The 24617-nt window shown below is 36.6% G+C and overlaps 1 protein-coding gene across 1 annotated transcript in view; it reads right to left on the bottom strand.

Moving 5' to 3' along the window:
• Window positions 1-24617, bottom strand: part of LOC106561624 (PDZ domain-containing RING finger protein 4) — a 200805-nt gene that overhangs the window by 24364 nt on the left and 151824 nt on the right. Inside the window, exon 4 of the mRNA XM_045688468.1 lies at window positions 1551-1649. Coding sequence (XP_045544424.1) covers window positions 1551-1649 — 99 coding nt within the window. The remainder of the gene's footprint in view (window positions 1-1550; window positions 1650-24617) is intronic.

Consider the following 24617-nt stretch of genomic DNA (forward strand, 5'->3'; position numbering starts at 1 on the left):
TGTGAGATGTTATCCCACTCTTCCACCAAGGCACCTGCAAGTTCCCGGACACTTCTGGGGGGAATGGCCCTAGCCCTCACCCTCCAATCCAACAGGTCCCAGACAATGTATTGCCCTGGCCACATCTGCAGTCCTCATGCCTTCTTGCAGCATGCCTAAGGCACGTTCACGCAGGTGAGCAGGGACCCTGTGCATCTTTCTTTTGGTGTTTTTCAGAGTAAGTAGTAAGGCCTCTTTAGTATCCTAAGTTTTCATAACTGTGACCTTAATTGCCTACTGTCTGTAAGCTGTTAGTGTCTTAACAACCGTTCCACAGGTGTATGTTCATTAATTGTTTATGGTTCATTGGAGAAGCGTGGGTAACAGTGTTTAAACCCTTTACAATGAAGATTTGTGAAGTTATTTGGAATTTTACGAATGATCTTTGAAAGACAGGGTCCTGAAAAAGGGGTGTTTCTTTTTTTGCTGAGTTGATATTAATGTGAGATCAGGGTGTGATGATCACAATGGTGACGTCACACAGGGCACACCATCCACTGTCTCAAACCCAGCTTCAATAAGTAGTGACATTTAGTAGGGACTCATCTGAATGAAGCACGTTCTCCTTGGCTTGATTTTTTTATAGACTGAACACACGAGAGGAAACCAGCCAGTAACAACACAGACTACTGCGATCTGTATTCAGCTCATGTTCCCGGAGCAAATACCTTGCAGGTCTGAGTTAACTTAAAACGAATGGCAGCGAGAGAGAGAGACAGAGAAAGAAAAAGAGAGAGAGAGAGAGAGAGAGAGAGAGAGAGAGAGAGAGAGAGAGAGAGAGAGAGAGAAAGAAAGAGAGAGAGAGAGAAAGAGAGAAATATATATAGAGAGAGAGAGAGACGGAGAGAGAAAGAAAGAGAGAGAGAGAGAGAGAGAGAGAGAGAGAAAGAAAGAAAGAGAGAGAGAGAGAGACGGGCAGAATGGAGGAGGAGGATAGTGCTTTGTACGTTCTGCCAACAAGTGGGTTAAGAGAGAGAAAAAAAGCCTTGACTGTGGGCACAAAAAGTGTAGCCTCAGCTCACAAAACATGTCAGTTCTATTTGAAGAACAAACAAGTACACTCAAAGAAAGATGAATACTTTCATCTACATTATTGCTATAAGTGCCACAGAGCGATTGATGTCTTTTTACACTATTAGTCAGTGTAATCATATTAATTTATCGATTCTCCAAATATTCAATATTTTCATTATTTCTAAAAGAAATTGATTCAATCTTGAGGTGATTGCACCAAAAAGAGCCATGTAGTTGTGTTCCATGCATGAATATTAAAGTAAGCTATTAGATGTCACAACTCATGAAAGTCTAGTATTGTCTATTCTTTTCCTAGGTATATCACTGTTTACTTTGAGCCACACAGTGACTGTAGTGTTGTAGAAGGGTCCCCCATTACTTGATGCCATAACGTCAGCTAATCTTCCAGAAGAAGACAACGAAGAAGAAGAAGAAGAAGCAGAATGACCAGCCCCAGCACCACCACCATGCTTAGTCCCAGTCTGCCCTAGTCTCACCTCGCTGACGTAGATGGTCATGTCCTCCTCCTCATCTGTCCTGTAGCACAACGTCAGGCCCAGCTTTTCCTGGCTGTTGAGTCGACACAGCTCCACCTCCTAAAGAGAGACAGAGAACAGAGGTCAACAACCAGACCAACCACACATGGACAAACACACTAGTACGTTTTCCTGGCTGTCGACATTGCTCTCTACCTACTACAGACAGAGAGACAGGGCAGAGAGCACAGTGACACTCACTAATCAGCCTAAAACACCGACCAGACTATATGACTAACCAGACTATATTACTAACCAGACTATAACACTAACCAGACTATAACACTAAACAGACAATATCACTAACCAGACTATAACACTAACCAGACTATAACACTAACCAGACTATAACCAGACTATAACACTAACCAGACTATAACACTAACCAGACTATAACACTAACCAGACTATAACCAGACTATATCACTAACCAGACTATAAACTAACCAGACTATAACACTGACCAGACTATATCACCAACCAGACTACATAACCAGACTATAACACTAACCAGACTATATCACTAACAAGACTATAACACTAACCAGACATATTAACCAGACTATATCACTAAGCAGAATATAACACTAACCAGACTATAACACTAACCAGACTATATCACTAACCAGACTATAACACTAACCAGACTATATCACCAACCAGACTATATCACTAACCAGACTATAACCTAATCAGACTAAATCACTAACCAGACTATAACAGTAACCAGACTATAACCAGACTATATAACCAACCAGACTATATCACTAACCAGACTATATCACCAACCAGACTATATCACTAACCAGACTATAACCAGACTATATCACTAACCTGACTATATCACTAACCAGACTATCACCAGACTATTTCACTAACCAGACTATAACCAGACTATAACACTAACCAGACTATATCACTAACCAGACTATATCACTAACCAGACTATATCACTAACCAGACTATAACCAGACTATAACCAGACTATAACACTAACCAGACTATATCACCAACCAGACTATATCACTAACCAGACTATAACCAGACTATATCACCAACCAGACTAAATCACCAACCAGACTATATCACCAACCAGACTATATCACTAACCAGACTATATCACTAACCAGACTATATCACTAACCAGACTATATCACCAACCAGACTATATCACCAACCAGACTATAACCAGACTATAACCAGACTATAACCAGACTATATCACTAACCAGACAATATCACTAACCAGACTATAACACTAACCAGACTATAACACTAACCAGACTATAACCAGACTATATCACTAACCAGACTATAACAAGACTATATCACTAACCAGACTATAACCAGACTATATCACTAACCAGACTATAACCAGACTATGTCACTAACCAGACTATATCACTAAACAGACTATAACACTAACCAGACTATATCACTAACCAGACTATAAACAGACTATAACACTAACCAGACTATATCATATACCAGACTATAACACTAACCAGACTATATCACTAATCAGACTATATGACTAACCAGACTATAACACTAACCAGACTATATCACTAACCAGACTATATCACCAACCAGACTAAATCACCAACCAGACTAAATCACCAACCAGACTATATCACTAACCAGACTATAACACTAACCAGACTATATCACTAACCAGACTATATCACTAACCAGACTATATCACTAACCAGACTATATCACCAACCAGACTAAATCACTAACCAGACTATATCACTAACCAGACTATAACCAGACTATATCACTAACCAGACAATATCACTAACCAGACTATAACACTAACCAGACTATAACACTAACCAGACTATAACACTAACCAGACTATAACCAGACTATATCACTAACCAGACTATAACAAGACTATATCACTAACCAGACTATAACCAGACTATATCACTAACCAGACTATAACCAGACTATGTCACTAACCAGACTATATCACTAAACAGACTATAACACTAACCAGACTATATCACTAACCAGACTATAACCAGACTATAACACTAACCAGACTATATCATATACCAGACTATAACACTAACCAGACTATATCACTAACCAGACTATAACACTAACCAGACTATATCACTAACCAGACTATATCACTAACCAGACTATAACACTAACCAGACTATATCACTAACCAGAATATAACACTAACCAGACTATAACACTAACCAGACTAATAACCAGACTATATCACTAACCAGACTATAACACTAACCAGACTATATAACTAACCAGACTATATCACCAACCAGACTATAACACTAACCAGACTATAACAGACCATATCACTAAGCAGACTATATCACAAACCAGACTATAACACTAACCAGACTATATCAATAACCAGACTATAACACTAACCAGACTATAACACTAACCAGACTACTAACCAGACTATAACACTAACCAGACTACAACGCTAATCAGACTATATCACTAACCAGACTATAACCAGACTATATCACTAACCAGACTATATCACTAACCAGACTATAACCAGACTATAACACTAACCAGACTATAACACTAACCAGACTATATCACCAACCAGACCATATCACTAACCAGACTATAACACTAACCAGACCATATCACTAACCAGACCATATCACTAACCAGACCATATCACTAACCAGACTATAACACTAACCAGACTATAACACTAACCAGACTATATCACTAACCGAACTATAACACTAACCAGACTATAACACTAACCAGACAATAACCAGACTTTATCACTAACCAGACTATATCACTAACCAGACTATAACCAGACTATAACACTAACCAGACTATATCACTAACCAGACTATAACACTAACCAGACTATAACACTAACCAGACTATATCACTAACCAGACTATAACACTAACCAGACTATATCACCAACAAGACTATATCACTAACCAGACTATAACCAGACTATATCACTAACCAGACTATATCACTAACCAGACTATAACCAGACGATAACCAGACTATATCACCAACCAGACTATATCACTAACCAGACTATATCACCAACCAGACTATATCACAAACCAGACTATATCACCAACCAGACTATATCACTAACCAGACTATAACCAGACTATATCACTAACCAGACTATATCACTAACCAGACTATATCACTAACCAGACTATAACACTAACCAGACTATATCACTAACCAGACTATATCACTAACCAGACTATAACCAGACTATAACCAGACTATATCACTAACCAGACTATATCACTAACCAGACTATAACCAGACTATAACCAGACTATAACACTAACCAGACTATATCACCAACCAGACTATATCACTAACCAGACTATAACCAGACTACATCACTAAACAGACTATATCACCAACCAGACTATATCACCAACCAGACTATATCACCAACCAGACTATATCACTAACCAGACTATAACACTAACCAGACTATAACACTAACCAGACTATAACACTAACCAGACTATATCACTAACCAGACTATATCACTAACCAGACTATATCACCAACCAGACTATATCACTAACCAGACTATATCACTAACCAGACTATATCACTAACCAGACTATATCACCAACCAGACTATATCACTAACCAGACTATAACCAGACTATATCACTAACCAGACAATATCACTAACCAGACTATAACACTAACCAGACTATAACCAGACCATATCACTAACCAGACTATAACAAGACTATATCACTAACCAGACTATAACCAGACTATATAACTAACCAGACTATATCACTAACCAGACTATAACACTAACCAGACTATATCACTAACCAGACTATAACCAGATTATAACACTAACCAGACTATATCATATACCAGACTATAACACTAACCAGACTATATAACTAACCAGACTACATCACTAAGCAGAATATATCACTAACCAGACTATAACACTAACCAGACTATATCATATACCAAACTATAACACTAACCAGACTATATCACTAACCAGACTATATCACTAACCAGACTATATCACTAATCAGCCTAAAACACTAACCAGACTATAACACTAACCAGACTATAACCAGACTATAACACTAACCAGACTATATCACTAACCAGACTATATCACTAACCAGACTATATCACTAACCAGACTATAACTAGACTATATCACTAACCAGACTATAACACTAACCAGACTATATCACCAACCAGACCATATCACTAACCAGACTATAACACAAACCAGACTATATCACTAACCAGACTATATCACTAACCAGACTATATCACTAACCAGACTATAACACTAACCAGACTATATCACTAACCGGACAATAACAAGACTATATCACTAACCAGACTATAACCAGACTATAACACTAACCAGACTATAACACTAACCAGACTATAACACTAACCAGACTATATCACTAACAAGACTATAACACTAACCAGACTATATCACCAACCAGACCATATCACTAACCAGACTATAACACAAACCAGACTATATCACTAACCAGACTATATCACTAACCAGACCATATCACTAACCAGACTATATCACTAATCAGCCTAAAACACTAACCAGACTATAACACTAACCAGACTATAACCAGACTATAACACTAACCAGACTATATCACTAACCAGACTATATCACTAACAAGACTATATCACTAACCAGACTATAACTAGACTATATCACTAACCAGACTATAACACTAACCAGACTATATCACCAACCAGACCATATCACTAAGCAGACTATAACACAAACCAGACTATATCACTAACCAGACTATATCACTAAACAGACTATATCACTAACCAGACTATAACACTAACCAGACTATATCACTAACCAGACAATAACAAGACTATATCACTAACCAGACTATAACCAGACTATAACACTAACCAGACTATAACACTAACCAGACTATAACACTAACCAGACTATATCACTAACAAGACTATAACACTAACCAGACTATATCACCAACCAGACCATATCACTAACCAGACTATAACACAAACCAGACTATATCACTAACCAGACTATATCACTAACCAGACCATATCACTAACCAGACTATAACACTAACCAGACTATATCACTAACCAGACTATATCACTAACCAGACTATATCACTAACCAGACTATAACCAGACCATATCACTAACCAGACTATATCACTAACCAGACTATAACCAGACTATAACTCTAACCAGACTATAACACTAACCAGACTATATCACCAACCAGACCATATCACTAACCAGACTATAACACTAACCAGACCATATCACTAACCAGACCATATCACTAACCAGACTATAACACTAACCAGACTATAACACTAACCAGACTATATCACTAACCGAACTATAACACTAACCAGACTATAACACTAACCAGACAATAACCAGACTTTATCACTAACCAGACTATATCACTAACCAGACTATAACCAGACTATAACACTAACCAGACTATATAACTAACCAGACTATAACACTAACCAGACTATAACACTAACCAGACTATATCACTAACCAGACTATAACACTAACCAGACTATATCACCAACCAGACTATATCACTAACCAGACTATAACCAGACTATATCACTAACCAGACTATAACCAGACGATAACCAGACTATATCACCAACCAGACTATATCACTAACCAGACTATATCACCAACCAGACTATATCACTAACCAGACTATATCACCAACCAGACTATATCACTAACCAGACTATAACCAGACTATATCACTAACCAGACTATATCACTAACCAGACTATAACCAGACTATATCACTAACCAGACTATGTCACTAACCAGACTATAACACTAACCAGACTATATCATATACCAAACTATAACACTAACCAGACTATATCACTAACCAGACTATATCACTAATCAGCCTAAAACACTAACAAGACTATAACACTAACCAGACTATAACCAGACTATAACACTAACCAGACTATATCACTAACCAGACTATATCACTAACCAGACTATAACTAGACTATATCACTAACCAGACTATAACACTAACCAGACCATATCACCAACCAGACTATAACACAAACCAGACTATATCACTAACCAGACTATATCACTAACCAGACTATATCAATAACCAGACTATAACACTAACCAGACTATATCACTAACCAGACAATAACAAGACTATATCACTAACCAGACTATAACACTAACCAGACTATAACACTAACCAGACTATATCACTAACCAGACTATAACACTAACCAGACTATATCACCAACCAGACCATATCACTAACACAAACCAGACTATATCACTAACCAGACTATATCACTAACCAGACCATATCACTAACCAGACTATAACACTAACCAGACTATATCACTAACCAGACTATATCACCAACCAGACTATATCACTAACCAGACTATAACCAGACCATATCACTAACCAGACTATATCACTAACCAGACTATAACTCTAACCAGACTATATCACTAACCAGACTATAACAAGACTATAACACTAACCAGACTATATCACTAACCAGACTATAACACTAACCAGACTATAACCAGACTATAACACTAACCAGACTATAACGCTAATCAGACTATATCACTAACCAGACTATAACCAGACTATATCACTAACCAGACTATATCACTAACCAGACTATAACCAGACTATAACACTAACCAGACTATAACACTAACTAGACTATATCACCAACCAGACCATATCACTAACCAGACTATAACACTAAACAGACCATATCACTAACCAGACCATATCACTAACCAGACTATAACACTAACCAGACTATATCACTAACCGAACTATAACACTAACCAGACTATAACACTAACCAGACAATAACCAGACTTTATCACTAACCAGACTATAACCAGACTATAACACTAACCAGACTATATCACTAACCAGACTATAACACTAACCAGACTATAACACTAACCAGACTATATCACCAACCAGACTATAACACTAACCAGACTATATCACCAACCAGACTATATCACTAACCAGACTATAACCAGACTATATCACTAACCAGACTATATCACTAACCAGACTATAACCAGACGATAACCAGACTATATCACCAACCAGACTATATCACTAACCAGACTATATCAACAACCAGACTATATCACTAACCAGACAATATCACCAACCAGACTATATCACTAACCAGACTATAACCAGACTATATCACTAACCAGACTATATCACTAACCAGACTATATCACTAACCAGACTATATCACTAACCAGACTATAACACTAACCAGACTATATCACTAACCAGACTATATCACTAACCAGACTATAACCAGACTATATCACTAACCAGACTATATCACTAACCAGACTATAACCAGACTATAACCAGACTATAACACTAACCAGACTATATCACCAACCAGACTATATCACTAACCAGACTATAACCAGACTATATCACTAACCAGACTATATCACCAACCAGACTATATCACCAACCAGACTATATCACCAACCAGACTATATCACTAACCAGACTATAACACTAACCAGACTATAACACTAACCAGACTATATCACTAACCAGACTATATCACTAACCAGACTATATCACTAACCAGACTATATCACCAACCAGACTATATCACTAACCAGACTATATCACTAACCAGACTATATCACTAACCAGACTATATCACCAACCAGACTATATCACTAACCAGACTATAACCAGACTATATCACTAACCAGACAATATCACTAACCAGACTATAACACTAACCAGACTATAACCAGACCATATCACTAACCAGACTATAACAAGACTATATCACTAACCAGACTATAACCAGACTATATAACTAACCAGACTATATCACTAAACAGACTATAACACTAACCAGACTATATCACTAACCAGACTATAACACTAACCAGACTATATCACTAACCAGACTATATCACTAACCAGACTATAACACTAACCAGACTATATCACTAACCAGACTATAACACTAACCAGACTATAACACTAACCAGACTATATCACTAACCAGACTATATCACCAACCAGACTATATAACTAACCAGACTATATCACTAACCAGACTATAACACTAACCAGAATATATCACTAACCAGACTATATCACTAACCAGACTATATCACTAACCAGACTATAACCAGACTATAACCAGACTATATCACTAACCAGACTATAACACTAACCAGACTATAACACTAACCAGACTATATCACTAACCAGACTATAACACTAACCAGACTATAACCAGACTATAACCAGACTATATCACTAATCAGACTATATCACTAATCAGACTATATCACTAACCAGACAATAACCAGACTATAACACTAACCAGACTATATCACCAACCAGACTATATCACTAACCAGACTATAACCAGACTATATCACTAACCAGACTATATCACTAACCAGACTATAACCAGACGATAACCAGACTATATCACCAACCAGACTATATCACTAACCAGACTATATCACCAACCAGACTATATCACTAACCAGACTATATCACCAACCAGACTATATCACTAACCAGACTATAACCAGACTATATCACTAACCAGACTATATCACTAACCAGACTATATCACTAACCAGACTATAACACTAACCAGACTATATCACTAACCAGATTATATCACTAGCCAGACCATAACCAGACTATAACCAGACTATATCACTAACCAGACTATATCACTAACCAGACTATAACCAGACTATAACCAGACTATAACACTAACCAGACTATATCACTAACCAGACTATAAACAGACTATATCACTAACCAGACTATATCACCAACCAGACTATATCACCAACCAGACTATATCACCAACCAGACTATATCACTAACCAGACTATAACACTAACCAGAATATAACACTAACCAGACTATATCACTAACCAGACTATATCACTAACCAGACTATATCACCAACCAGACTATATCACTAACCAGACTATATCACTAACCAGACTATATCACTAACCAGACTATATCACCAACCAGACTATATCACTAACCAGATTATAACCAGACTATATCACTAACCAGACTATAACACTAACCAGACTATAACCAGACTATATAACTAACCAGACTATATCACTAAACAGACTATAACACTAACCAGACTATAACACTAACCAGACTATAACACTAACCAGACTATATCACTAACCAGACTATATCACTAACCAGACTATATCACTAACCAGACTATATCACCAACCAGACTATATCACTAACCAGACTATATCACTAACCAGACTATATCACTAACCAGACTATATCACCAACCAGACTATATCACTAACCAGATTATAACCAGACTATATCACTAACCAGACTATAACACTAACCAGACTATAACCAGACTATATAACTAACCAGACTATCACTAAACAGACTATAACACTAACCAGACTATATCACTAACCAGACTATAACACTAACCAGACTATATCACTAACCAGACTATATCACTAACCAGACTATAACACTAACCAGACTATATCACTAACCAGACTATAACACTAACCAGACTATAACACTAACCAGACTATAACCAGACTATATCACTAACCAGACTATATCACCAACCAGACTATATAACTAACCAGACTATATCACTAACCAGACTATAACACTAACCAGAATATATCACTAACCAGACTATATCACTAACCAGACTATATCACTAACCAGACTATAACCAGACTATAACCAGACTATATCACTAACCAGACTATAACACTAACCAGACTATAACACTAACCAGACTATATCACTAACCAGACTATAACACTAACCAGACTATAACCAGACTATAACCAGACTATATCACTAATCAGACTATATCACTAATCAGACTATATCACTAACCAGACAATAACCAGACTATAACACTAACCAGACTATATCACCAACCAGACTATATCACTAACCAGACTATAACCAGACTATATCACTAACCAGACTATATCACTAACCAGACTATAACCAGACGATAACCAGACTATATCACCAACCAGACTATATCACTAACCAGACTATATCACCAACCAGACTATATCACTAACCAGACTATAACCAGACTATATCACTAACCAGACTATATCACTAACCAGACTATATCACTAACCAGACTATATCACCAGCCTAACCAGACTATAACCAGACTATATCACTAACCAGACTATATCACTAACCAGACTATAACCAGACTATAACCAGACTATAACACTAACCAGACTATATCACTAACCAGACTATAACCAGACTATATCACTAACCAGACTATATCACCAACCAGACTATATCACCAACCAGACTATATCACCAACCAGACTATAACACTAACCAGACTATAACACTAACCAGACTATAACACTAACCAGACTATATCACTAACCAGACTATATCACTAACCAGACTATATCACCAACCAGACTATATCACTAACCAGACTATATCACTAACCAGACTATATCACCAACCAGACTATATCACTAACCAGATTATAACCAGACTATATCACTAACCAGACTATAACACTAACCAGACTATAACCAGACTATAACACTAACCAGACTATAACACTAATCAGACTATATCACTAACCAGACTATAACCAGACTATATCACTAACCAGACTATATCACTAACCAGACTATAACCAGACTATAACACTAACCAGACTATAACACTAACCAGACTATATCACCAACCAGACCATATCACTAACCAGACTATAACACTAACCAGACCATATCACTAACTAGACCATATCACTAACCAGACCATATCACTAACCAGACCATATCACTAACCAGACTATAACACTAACCAGACTAAAACACTAACCAGACAATAACCAGACTTTATCACTAACCAGACTATATCACTAACCAGACTATAACACTAACCAGACTATATCACTAACCAGACTATAACACTAACCAGACTATAACACTAACCAGACTATATCACTAACAAGACTATAACACTAACCAGACTATATCACCAACCAGACCATATCACTAACCAGACTATAACACAAACCAGACTATATCACTAACCAGACTATATCACTAACCAGACCATATCACTAACCAGACTATAACACTAACCAGACTATATCAGTAACCAGACTATATCACTAACCAGACTATAACCAGACCATATCACTAACCAGACTATATCACTAACCAGACTATAACCAGACTATAACTCTAACCAGACTATAACACTAACCAGACTATATCACCAACCAGACCATATCACTAACCAGACTATAACACTAACCAGACCATATCACTAACCAGACCATATCACTAACCAGACCATATCACTAACCAGACTATAACACTAACCAGACTATAACACTAACCAGACTATATCACTAACCGAACTATAACACTAACCAGACTATAACACTAACCAGACAATAACCAGACTTTATCACTAACCAGACTATATCACTAACCAGACTATAACCAGACTATAACACTAACCAGACTATATAACTAACCAGACTATAACACTAACCAGACTATAACACTAACCAGACTATATCACTAACCAGACTATAACACTAACCAGACTATATCACTAACCAGACTATATCACTAACCATACTATAACCAGACTATAACCAGACTATATCACTAACAGACTATATCACTAACCAGACTATAACCAGACTATATCACTAACCAGACTATAACCAGACTATATCACTAACCAGACTATAACACTAACCAGACTATAACCAGACTATAACACTAACCAGACTATAACACTAATCAGACTATATCACTAACCAGACTATAACCAGACTATATCACTAACCAGACTATATCACTAACCAGACTATAACCAGACTATAACACTAACCAGACTATAACACTAACCAGACTATATCACCAACCAGACCATATCACTAACCAGACTATAACACTAACCAGACCATATCACTAACTAGACCATATCACTAACCAGACCATATCACTAACCAGACCATATCACTAACCAGACTATAACACTAACCAGACTAAAACACTAACCAGACAATAACCAGACTTTATCACTAACCAGACTATATCACTAACCAGACTATAACCAGACTATAACACTAACCAGACTATATCACTAACCAGACTATAACACTAACCAGACTATAACACTAACCAGACTATATCACTAACAAGACTATAACACTAACCAGACTATATCACCAACCAGACCATATCACTAACCAGACTATAACACAAACCAGACTATATCACTAACCAGACTATATCACTAACCAGACCATATCACTAACCAGACTATAACACTAACCAGACTATATCAGTAACCAGACTATATCACTAACCAGACTATAACCAGACCATATCACTAACCAGACTATATCACTAACCAGACTATAACCAGACTATAACTCTAACCAGACTATAACACTAACCAGACTATATCACCAACCAGACCATATCACTAACCAGACTATAACACTAACCAGACCATATCACTAACCAGACCATATCACTAACCAGACCATATCACTAACCAGACTATAACACTAACCAGACTATAACACTAACCAGACTATATCACTAACCGAACTATAACACTAACCAGACTATAACACTAACCAGACAATAACCAGACTTTATCACTAACCAGACTATATCACTAACCAGACTATAACCAGACTATAACACTAACCAGACTATATAACTAACCAGACTATAACACTAACCAGACTATAACACTAACCAGACTATATCACTAACCAGACTATAACACTAACCAGACTATATCACCAACCAGACTATATCACTAACCAGACTATAACCAGACTATATCACTAACCAGACTATATCACTAACCAGACTATAACCAGACGATAACCAGACTATATCACCAACCAGACTATATCACTAACCAGACTATATCACCAACCAGACTATATCACTAACCAGACTATATCACCAACCAGACTATATCACTAACCAGACTATAAACAGACTATATCACTAACCAGACTATATCACTAACCAGACTATAACCAGACTATATCACTAACCAGACTATATCACTAACCAGACTATAACACTAACCAGACTATATCATATACCAAACTATAACACTAACCAGACTATATCACTAACCAGACTATATCACTAATCAGCCTAAAACACTAACAAGACTATAACACTAACCAGACTATAACCAGACTATAACACTAACCAGACTATATCACTAACCAGACTATAACTAGACTATATCACTAACCAGACTATAACACTAACCAGACCATATCACCAACCAGACTATAACACAAACCAGACTATATCACTAACCAGACTATATCACTAACCAGACTATATCAATAACCAGACAATAACAAGACTATATCACTAACCAGACTATAACCAGACTATATCACTAACCAGACTATAACACTAACCAGACTATAACACTAACCAGACTATATCACTAACCAGACTATAACACTAACCAGACTATATCACCAACCAGACCATATCACTAACCAGACTATAACACAAACCAGACTATATCACTAACCAGACTATATCACTAACCAGACCATATCACTAACCAGACTATAACACTAACCAGACTATATCACTAACCAGACTATATCACCAACCAGACTATATCACTAACCAGACTATAACCAGACCATATCACTAACCAGACTATATCACTAACCAGACTATAACCAGACTATAACTCTAACCAGACTATATCACTAACCAGACTATAACCAGACTATAACACTAACCAGACTATATCACTAACCAGACTATAACACTAACCAGACTATAACCAGACTATAACACTAACCAGACTATAACGCTAACCAGACTATATCACTAACCAGACTATAACCAGACTATATCACTAACCAGACTATATCACTAACCAGACTATAACCAGACTATAACACTAACCAGACTATAACACTAACCAGACTATATCACCAACCAGACCATATCACTAACCAGACTATAACACTAACCAGACCATATCACTAACCAGACCATATCACTAACCAGACCATATCACTAACCAGACTATAACACTAACCAGACTATAACACTAACCAGACTATATCACTAACCGAACTATAACACTAACCAGACTATAACACTAACCAGACAATAACCAGACTTTATCACTAACCAGACTATATCACTAACCAGACTATAACCAGACTATAACACTAACCAGACTATATCACTAACCAGACTATAACACTAACCAGACTATAACACTAACCAGACTATATCACTAACCAGACTATAACACTAACCAGACTATATCACCAACCAGACTATATCACTAACCAGACTATAACCAGACTATATCACTAACCAGACTATATCACTAACCAGACTATATCACTAACCAGACTATAACACTAACCAGACTATATCACTAACCAGACTATATCACTAACCAGACTATAACCAGACTATATCACTAACCAGACTATAACCAGACTATAACCAGACTATAACACTAACCGGACTATATCACCAACCAGACTATATCACTAACCAGACTATAACCAGACTACATCACTAACCAGACTATATCACCAACCAGACTATATCACCAACCAGACTATATCACCAACCAGACTATATCACTAACCAGACTATAACACTAACCAGACTATAACACTAACCAGACTATATCACTAACCAGACTATATCACTAACCAGACTATATCACTAACCAGACTATATCACCAACCAGACTATATCACTAACCAGACTATATCACTAACCAGACTATATCACTAACCATACTATATCACCAACCAGACTATATCACTAACCAGACTATAACCAGACGATATCACTAACCAGACAATATCACTAACCAGACTATAACACTAACCAGACTATAACCAGACCATATCACTAACCAGACTATAACAAGACTATATCACTAACCAGACTATAACCAGACTATATAACTAACCAGACTATATCACTAAACAGACTATAACACTAACCAGACTATATCACTAACCAGACTATAACACTAACCAGACTATATCACTAACCAGACTATATCACTAACCAGACTATAACACTAACCAGACTATATCACTAACCAGACTATAACACTAACCAGACTATAACACTAACCAGACTATAACCAGACTATATCACTAAACAGACTATATCACCAACCAGACTATAACACTAACCAGACTATATCACTAACCAGACTATATCACTAACCAGACTATAACACTAACCAGACTATATCACTAACCAGACTATATCACTAACCAGACTATAACACTAACCAGACTATATCACTAACCAGACTATAACACTAACCAGACTATATCATATACCAAACTATAACACTAACCAGACTATATCACTAACCAGACTATATCACTAATCAGCCTAAAACACTAACAAGACTATAACACTAACCAGACTATAACCAGACTATAACACTAACCAGACTATATCACTAACCAGACTATTTCACTAACCAGACTATAACTAGACTATATCACTAACCAGACTATAACACTAACCAGACCATATCACCAACCAGACTATAACACAAACCAGACTATATCACTAACCAGACTATATCACTAACCAGACTATATCAATAACCAGACTATAACACTAACCAGACTATATCACTAACCAGACAATAACAAGACTATATCACTAACCAGACTATAACCAGACTATATCACTAACCAGACTATAACACTAACCAGACTATAACACTAACCAGACTATAACACTAACCAGACTATATCACCAACCAGACCATATCACTAACCACACTATAACACAAACCAGACTATATCACTAACCAGACTATATCACTAACCAGACCATATCACTAACCAGACTATAACACTAACCAGACTATATCACTAACCAGACTATATCACCAACCAGACTATATCACTAACCAGACTATAACCAGACCATATCACTAACCAGACTATATCACTAACCAGACTATAACCAGACTATAACTCTAACCAGACTATATCACTAACCAGACTATAACCAGACTATAACACTAACCAGACTATATCACTAACCAGACTATAACACTAACCAGACTATAACCAGACTATAACACTAACCAGACTATAACGCTAATCAGACTATATCACTAACCAGACTATAACCAGACTATATCACTAACCAGACTATATCACTAACCAGACTATAACCAGACTATAACACTAACCAGACTATAACACTAACCAGACTATATCACCAACCAGACCATATCACTAACCAGACTATAACACTAACCAGACCATATCACTAACCAGACCATATCACTAACCAGACCATATCACTAACCAGACTATAACACTAACCAGACTATAACACTAACCAGACTATATCACTAACCGAACTATAACACTAACCAGACTATAACACTAACCAGACAATAACCAGACTTTATCACTAACCAGACTATATCACTAACCAGACTATATCACTAACCAGACTATAACACTAACCAGACTATAACACTAACCAGACTATATCACTAACCAGACTATAACACTAACCAGACTATATCACCAACCAGACTATATCACTAACCAGACTATAACCAGACTATATCACTAACCAGACTATATCACTAACCAGACTATATCACTAACCAGACTATAACCAGACGATACCCAGACTATATCACCAACCAGACTATATCACTAACCAGACTATATCACCAACCAGACTATATCACTAACCAGACTATATCACCAACCAGACTATATCACTAACCAGACTATAACCAGACTATATCACTAACCAGACTATATCACTAACCAGACTATAACACTAACCAGACTATATCACTAACCAGACTATATCACTAACCAGACTATAACCAGACTATATCACTAACCAGACTATATCACTAACCAGACTATAACCAGACTATAACCAGACTATAACACTAACCGGACTATATCACCAACCAGACTATATCACTAACCAGACTATAACCAGACTACATCACTAACCAGACTATATCACCAACCAGACTATATCACCAACCAGACTATATCACCAACCAGACTATATCACTAACCAGACTATAACACTAACCAGACTATAACACTAACCAGACTATATCACTAACCAGACTATATCACTAACCAGACTATATCACCAACCAGACTATATCACTAACCAGACTATATCACTAACCAGACTATATCACTAACCAGACTATATCACCAACCAGACTATATCACTAACCAGACTATAACCAGACTATATCACTAACCAGACAATATCACTAACCAGACTATAACACTAACCAGACTATAACCAGACCATATCACTAACCAGACTATAACAAGACTATATCACTAACCAGACTATAACCAGACTATATAACTAACCAGACTATATCACTAAACAGACTATAACACTAACCAGACTATATCACTAACCAGACTATAACACTAACCAGACTATATCACTAACCAGACTATATCACTAACCAGACTATAACACTAACCAGACTATATCACTAACCAGACTATAACACTAACCAGACTATAACACTAACCAGACTATAACCAGACTATATCACTAACCAGACTATATCACCAACCAGACTATATAACTAACCAGACTATATCACTAACCAGACTATAACACTAACCAGAATATATCACTAACCAGACTATATCACTAACCAGACTATAACCAGACTATAACCAGACTATATCACTAACCAGACTATAACACTAACCAGACTATAACACTAACCAGACTATGTCACTAACCAGACTATAACACTAACCAGACTATAACCAGACTATATCACTAATCAGACTATATCACTAATCAGACTATATCACTAACCAGACAATAACCAGACTATAACACTAACCAGACTATAACCAGACTATAACCAGACTATATCACTAATCAGACTATATCACTAACCAGACTATATCACTAACCAGACTATAACCAGACGATAACCAGACTATATCACCAACCAGACTATATCACTAACCAGACTATATCACCAACCAGACTATATCACTAACCAGACTATATCACCAACCAGACTATATCACTAACCAGACTATAACCAGACTATATCACTAACCAGACTATATCACTAACCAGACTATATCACTAACCAGACTATAACACTAACCAGACTATATCACTAACCAGATTATATCACTAGCCAGACCATAACCAGACTATAACCAGACTATATCACTAACCAGACTATATCACTAACCAGACTATAACCAGAATATAACCAGACTATAACACTAACCAGACTATATCACTAACCAGACTATAACCAGACTATATCACTAACCAGACTATATCACCAACCAGACTATATCACCAACCAGACTATATCACTAACCAGACTATAACACTAACCAGACTATAACACTAACCAGACTATATCACTAACCAGACTATATCACTAACCAGACTATATCACCAACCAGACTATATCACTAACCAGACTATATCACTAACCAGACTATATCACTAACCAGACTATATCACTAACCAGATTATAATCAGACTATATCACTAACCAGACTATAACACTAACCAGACTATATCAACAACCAGACTATATCACCAACCAGACTATATCACTAACCAGACTATAACACTAACCAGACTATAACACTAACCAGACTATATCACTAACCAGACTATATCACTAACCAGACTATATCACCAACCAGACTATATCACTAACCAGACTATATCACTAACCAGACTATATCACTAACCAGACTATAACACTAACCAGACTATATCACTAACCAGACTATAACCAGACTATATCACTAACCAGACTATAACACTAACCAGACTATAACCAGACAACACCAGACTATACACTAACCAGACTATAAACCAGACTATATCACTAACCAGACTATAACACTAACCAGACCATATCACTAACTAGACCATATCACTAACCAGACCATATCACTAACCAGACCATATCACTAACCAGACTATAACACTAACCAGACTATAACACTAACCAGACTATATCACTAACCGAACTATAACACTAACCAGACTATAACACTAACCAGACAATAACCAGACTTTATCACTAACCAGACTATATCACTAACCAGACTATAACCAGACTATAACACTAACCAGACTATATCACTAACCAGACTATAACACTAACCAGACTATAACACTAACCAGACTATATCACTAACCAGACTATAACCAGACTATAACACTAACCAGACTATAACACTAACCAGACTATATCACCAACCAGACCATATCACTAACCAGACTATAACACTAACCAGACCATATCACTAACTAGACCATATCACTAACCAGACCATATCACTAACCAGACCATATCACTAACCAGACTATAACACTAACCAGACTATAACACTAACCAGACTATATCACTAACCGAACTATAACACTAACCAGACTATAACACTAACCAGACAATAACCAGACTTTATCACTAACCAGACTATATCACTAACCAGACTATAACCAGACTATAACACTAACCAGACTATATCACTAACCAGACTATAACACTAACCAGACTATAACACTAACCAGACTATATCACTAACCAGACTATAACACTAACAAGACTATATCAACAATCAGACTATATCACTAACTAGACTATAACCAGACTATATCACTAACCAGACTATATCACTAACCAGACTATAACCAGACGATAACCAGACTATATCACCAACCAGACTATATCACTAACCAGACTATATAACCAACCAGACTATATCACCAACCAGACTATATCACCAACCAGACTATATCACTAACCAGACTATATCACCAACCAGACTATATCACTAACCAGACTATATCACTAACCAGACTATAACCAGACTATATCACTAACCAGACTATATCACTAACCAGACTATATCACTAACCAGACTATAACACTAACCAGACTATATCACTAACCAGACTATATCACTAACCAGACTATAACCAGACTATAACCAGACTATATCACTAACCAGACTATATCACTAACCAGACTATAACCAGACTATAACCAGACTATAACACTAACCAGACTATATCACCAACCAGACTATATCACTAACCAGACTATAACCAGACTATATCACTAACCAGACTATATCACCAACCAGACTATATCACCAACCAGACTATATCACTAACCAGACTATATCACTAACCAGACTATATCACTAACCAGACTATATCACTAACCAGACTATATCACCAACCAGACTATATCACTAACCAGACTATATCACTAACCAGACTATATCACCAACCAGACTATATCACTAACCAGACTATAACCAGACTATATCACTAACCAGACAATATCACTAACCAGACTATAACACTAACCAGACTATAACACTAACCAGACTATAACCAGACTATATCACTAACCAGACTATAACAAGACTATATCACTAACCAGACTATATCACTAACCAGACTATATCACTAACCAGACTATAACCAGACTATGTCACTAACCAGACTATATCACTAAACAGACTATAACACTAACCAGACTATATCACTAACCAGACTATAACCAGACTATATCACTAATCAGACTATATCACTAACCAGACTATAACACTAACCAGACTATAACACTAACCAGACAATAACCAGACTTTATCACTAACCAGACTATATCACTAACCAGACTATAACCAGACTATAACACTAACCAGACTATATCACTAACCAGACTATAACACTAACCAGACTATAACACTAACCAGACTATATCACTAACCAGACTATAACACTAACCAGACTATATCACCAATCAGACTATATCACTAACTAGACTATAACCAGACTATATCACTAACCAGACTATATCACTAACCAGACTATAACCAGACGATAACCAGACTATATCACCAACCAGACTATATCACTAACCAGACTATATCACCAACCAGACTATATCACTAACCAGACTATATCACTAACCAGACTATATCACCAACCAGACTATATCACTAACCAGACTATAACCAGACTATATCACTAACCAGACTATATCACTAACCAGACTATAACCAGACTATATCACTAACCAGACTATATCACTAACCAGACTATATCACTAACCAGACTATAACACTAACCAGACTATATCACTAACCAGACTATAACCAGACTATAACCAGACTATATCACTAACCAGACTATATCACTAACCAGACTATAACCAGACTATAACCAGACTATAACACTAACCAGACTATATCACCAACCAGACTATATCACCAACCAGACTATATCACCAACCAGACTATATCACTAACCAGACTATAACACTAAGCAGACTATATCACTAACCAGACTATATCACTAACCAGACTATATCACTAACCAGACTATATCACTAACCAGACTATATCACTAACCAGACTATATCACCAACCAGACTATATCACTAACCAGACAATAACCAGACTATATCACTAACCAGACAATATCACTAACCAGACTATAACACTAACCAGACTATAACACTAACCAGACTATAACCAGACTATATCACTAACCAGACTATAACAAGACTATATCACTAACCAGACTATAACCAGACTATATCACTAACCAGACTATATCACTAACCAGACTATAACCAGACTATAACCAGACTATAACACTAACCAGACTATATCACCAACCAGACTATATCACTAACCAGACTATAACCAGACTATATCACTAACCAGACTATATCACCAACCAGACTATATCACCAACCAGACTATATCACTAACCAGACTATAACATTAAGCAGACTATATCACTAACCAGACTATATCACTAACCAGACTATATCACTAACCAGACTATATCACTAACCAGACTATATCACTAACCAGACTATATCACCAACCAGACTATATCACTAACCAGACTATAACCAGACTATATCACTAACCAGACAATATCACTAACCAGACTATAACACTAACCAGACTCTAACACTAACCAGACTATAACCAGACTATATCACTAACCAGACTATAACAAGACTATATCACTAACCAGACTATAACCAGACTATATCACTAACCAGACTATATCACTAACCAGACTATAACCAGACTATGTCACTAACCAGACTATATCACTAAACAGACTATAACACTAACCAGACTATATCACTAACCAGACTATAACCAGACTATATCACTAATCAGACTATATCACTAACCAGACTATAACACTAACCAGACTATATCACTAACCAGACTATATCACTAACCAGACTATAACACTAACCACACTATATCACTAACCAGAATATAACACTAACCAGACTATAACACTAACCAGACTATAACCAGACTATATCACTAACCAGACTATATCACCAACCAGACTATATAACTAACCAGACTATATCACTAACCAGACTATAACACTAACCAGACTATATCACTAACCAGACTATATCACTAACCAGACTATAACCAGACTATAACCAGACTATATCACTAACCAGACTATAACACTAACCAGACTATAACACTAACCAGACTATATCACTAACCAGACTATAACACTAACCAGACTATATCACTAACCAGACTATAACCAGACTATAACCAGACTATATCACTAATCAGACTATATCACTAACAGGACAATAACCAGACTATAACACTAACCAGACTATATCACTAACCAGACTATAACCAGACGAAATCACTAACCAGACTGTATCACTAACCAGACTATAACAGGACGATAACCAGACTATATCACCAACC

This window comes from Salmo salar, chromosome ssa10 (genome assembly GCF_905237065.1).
Source record: "Salmo salar chromosome ssa10, Ssal_v3.1, whole genome shotgun sequence".
NCBI lineage: Eukaryota > Metazoa > Chordata > Actinopteri > Salmoniformes > Salmonidae > Salmo > Salmo salar.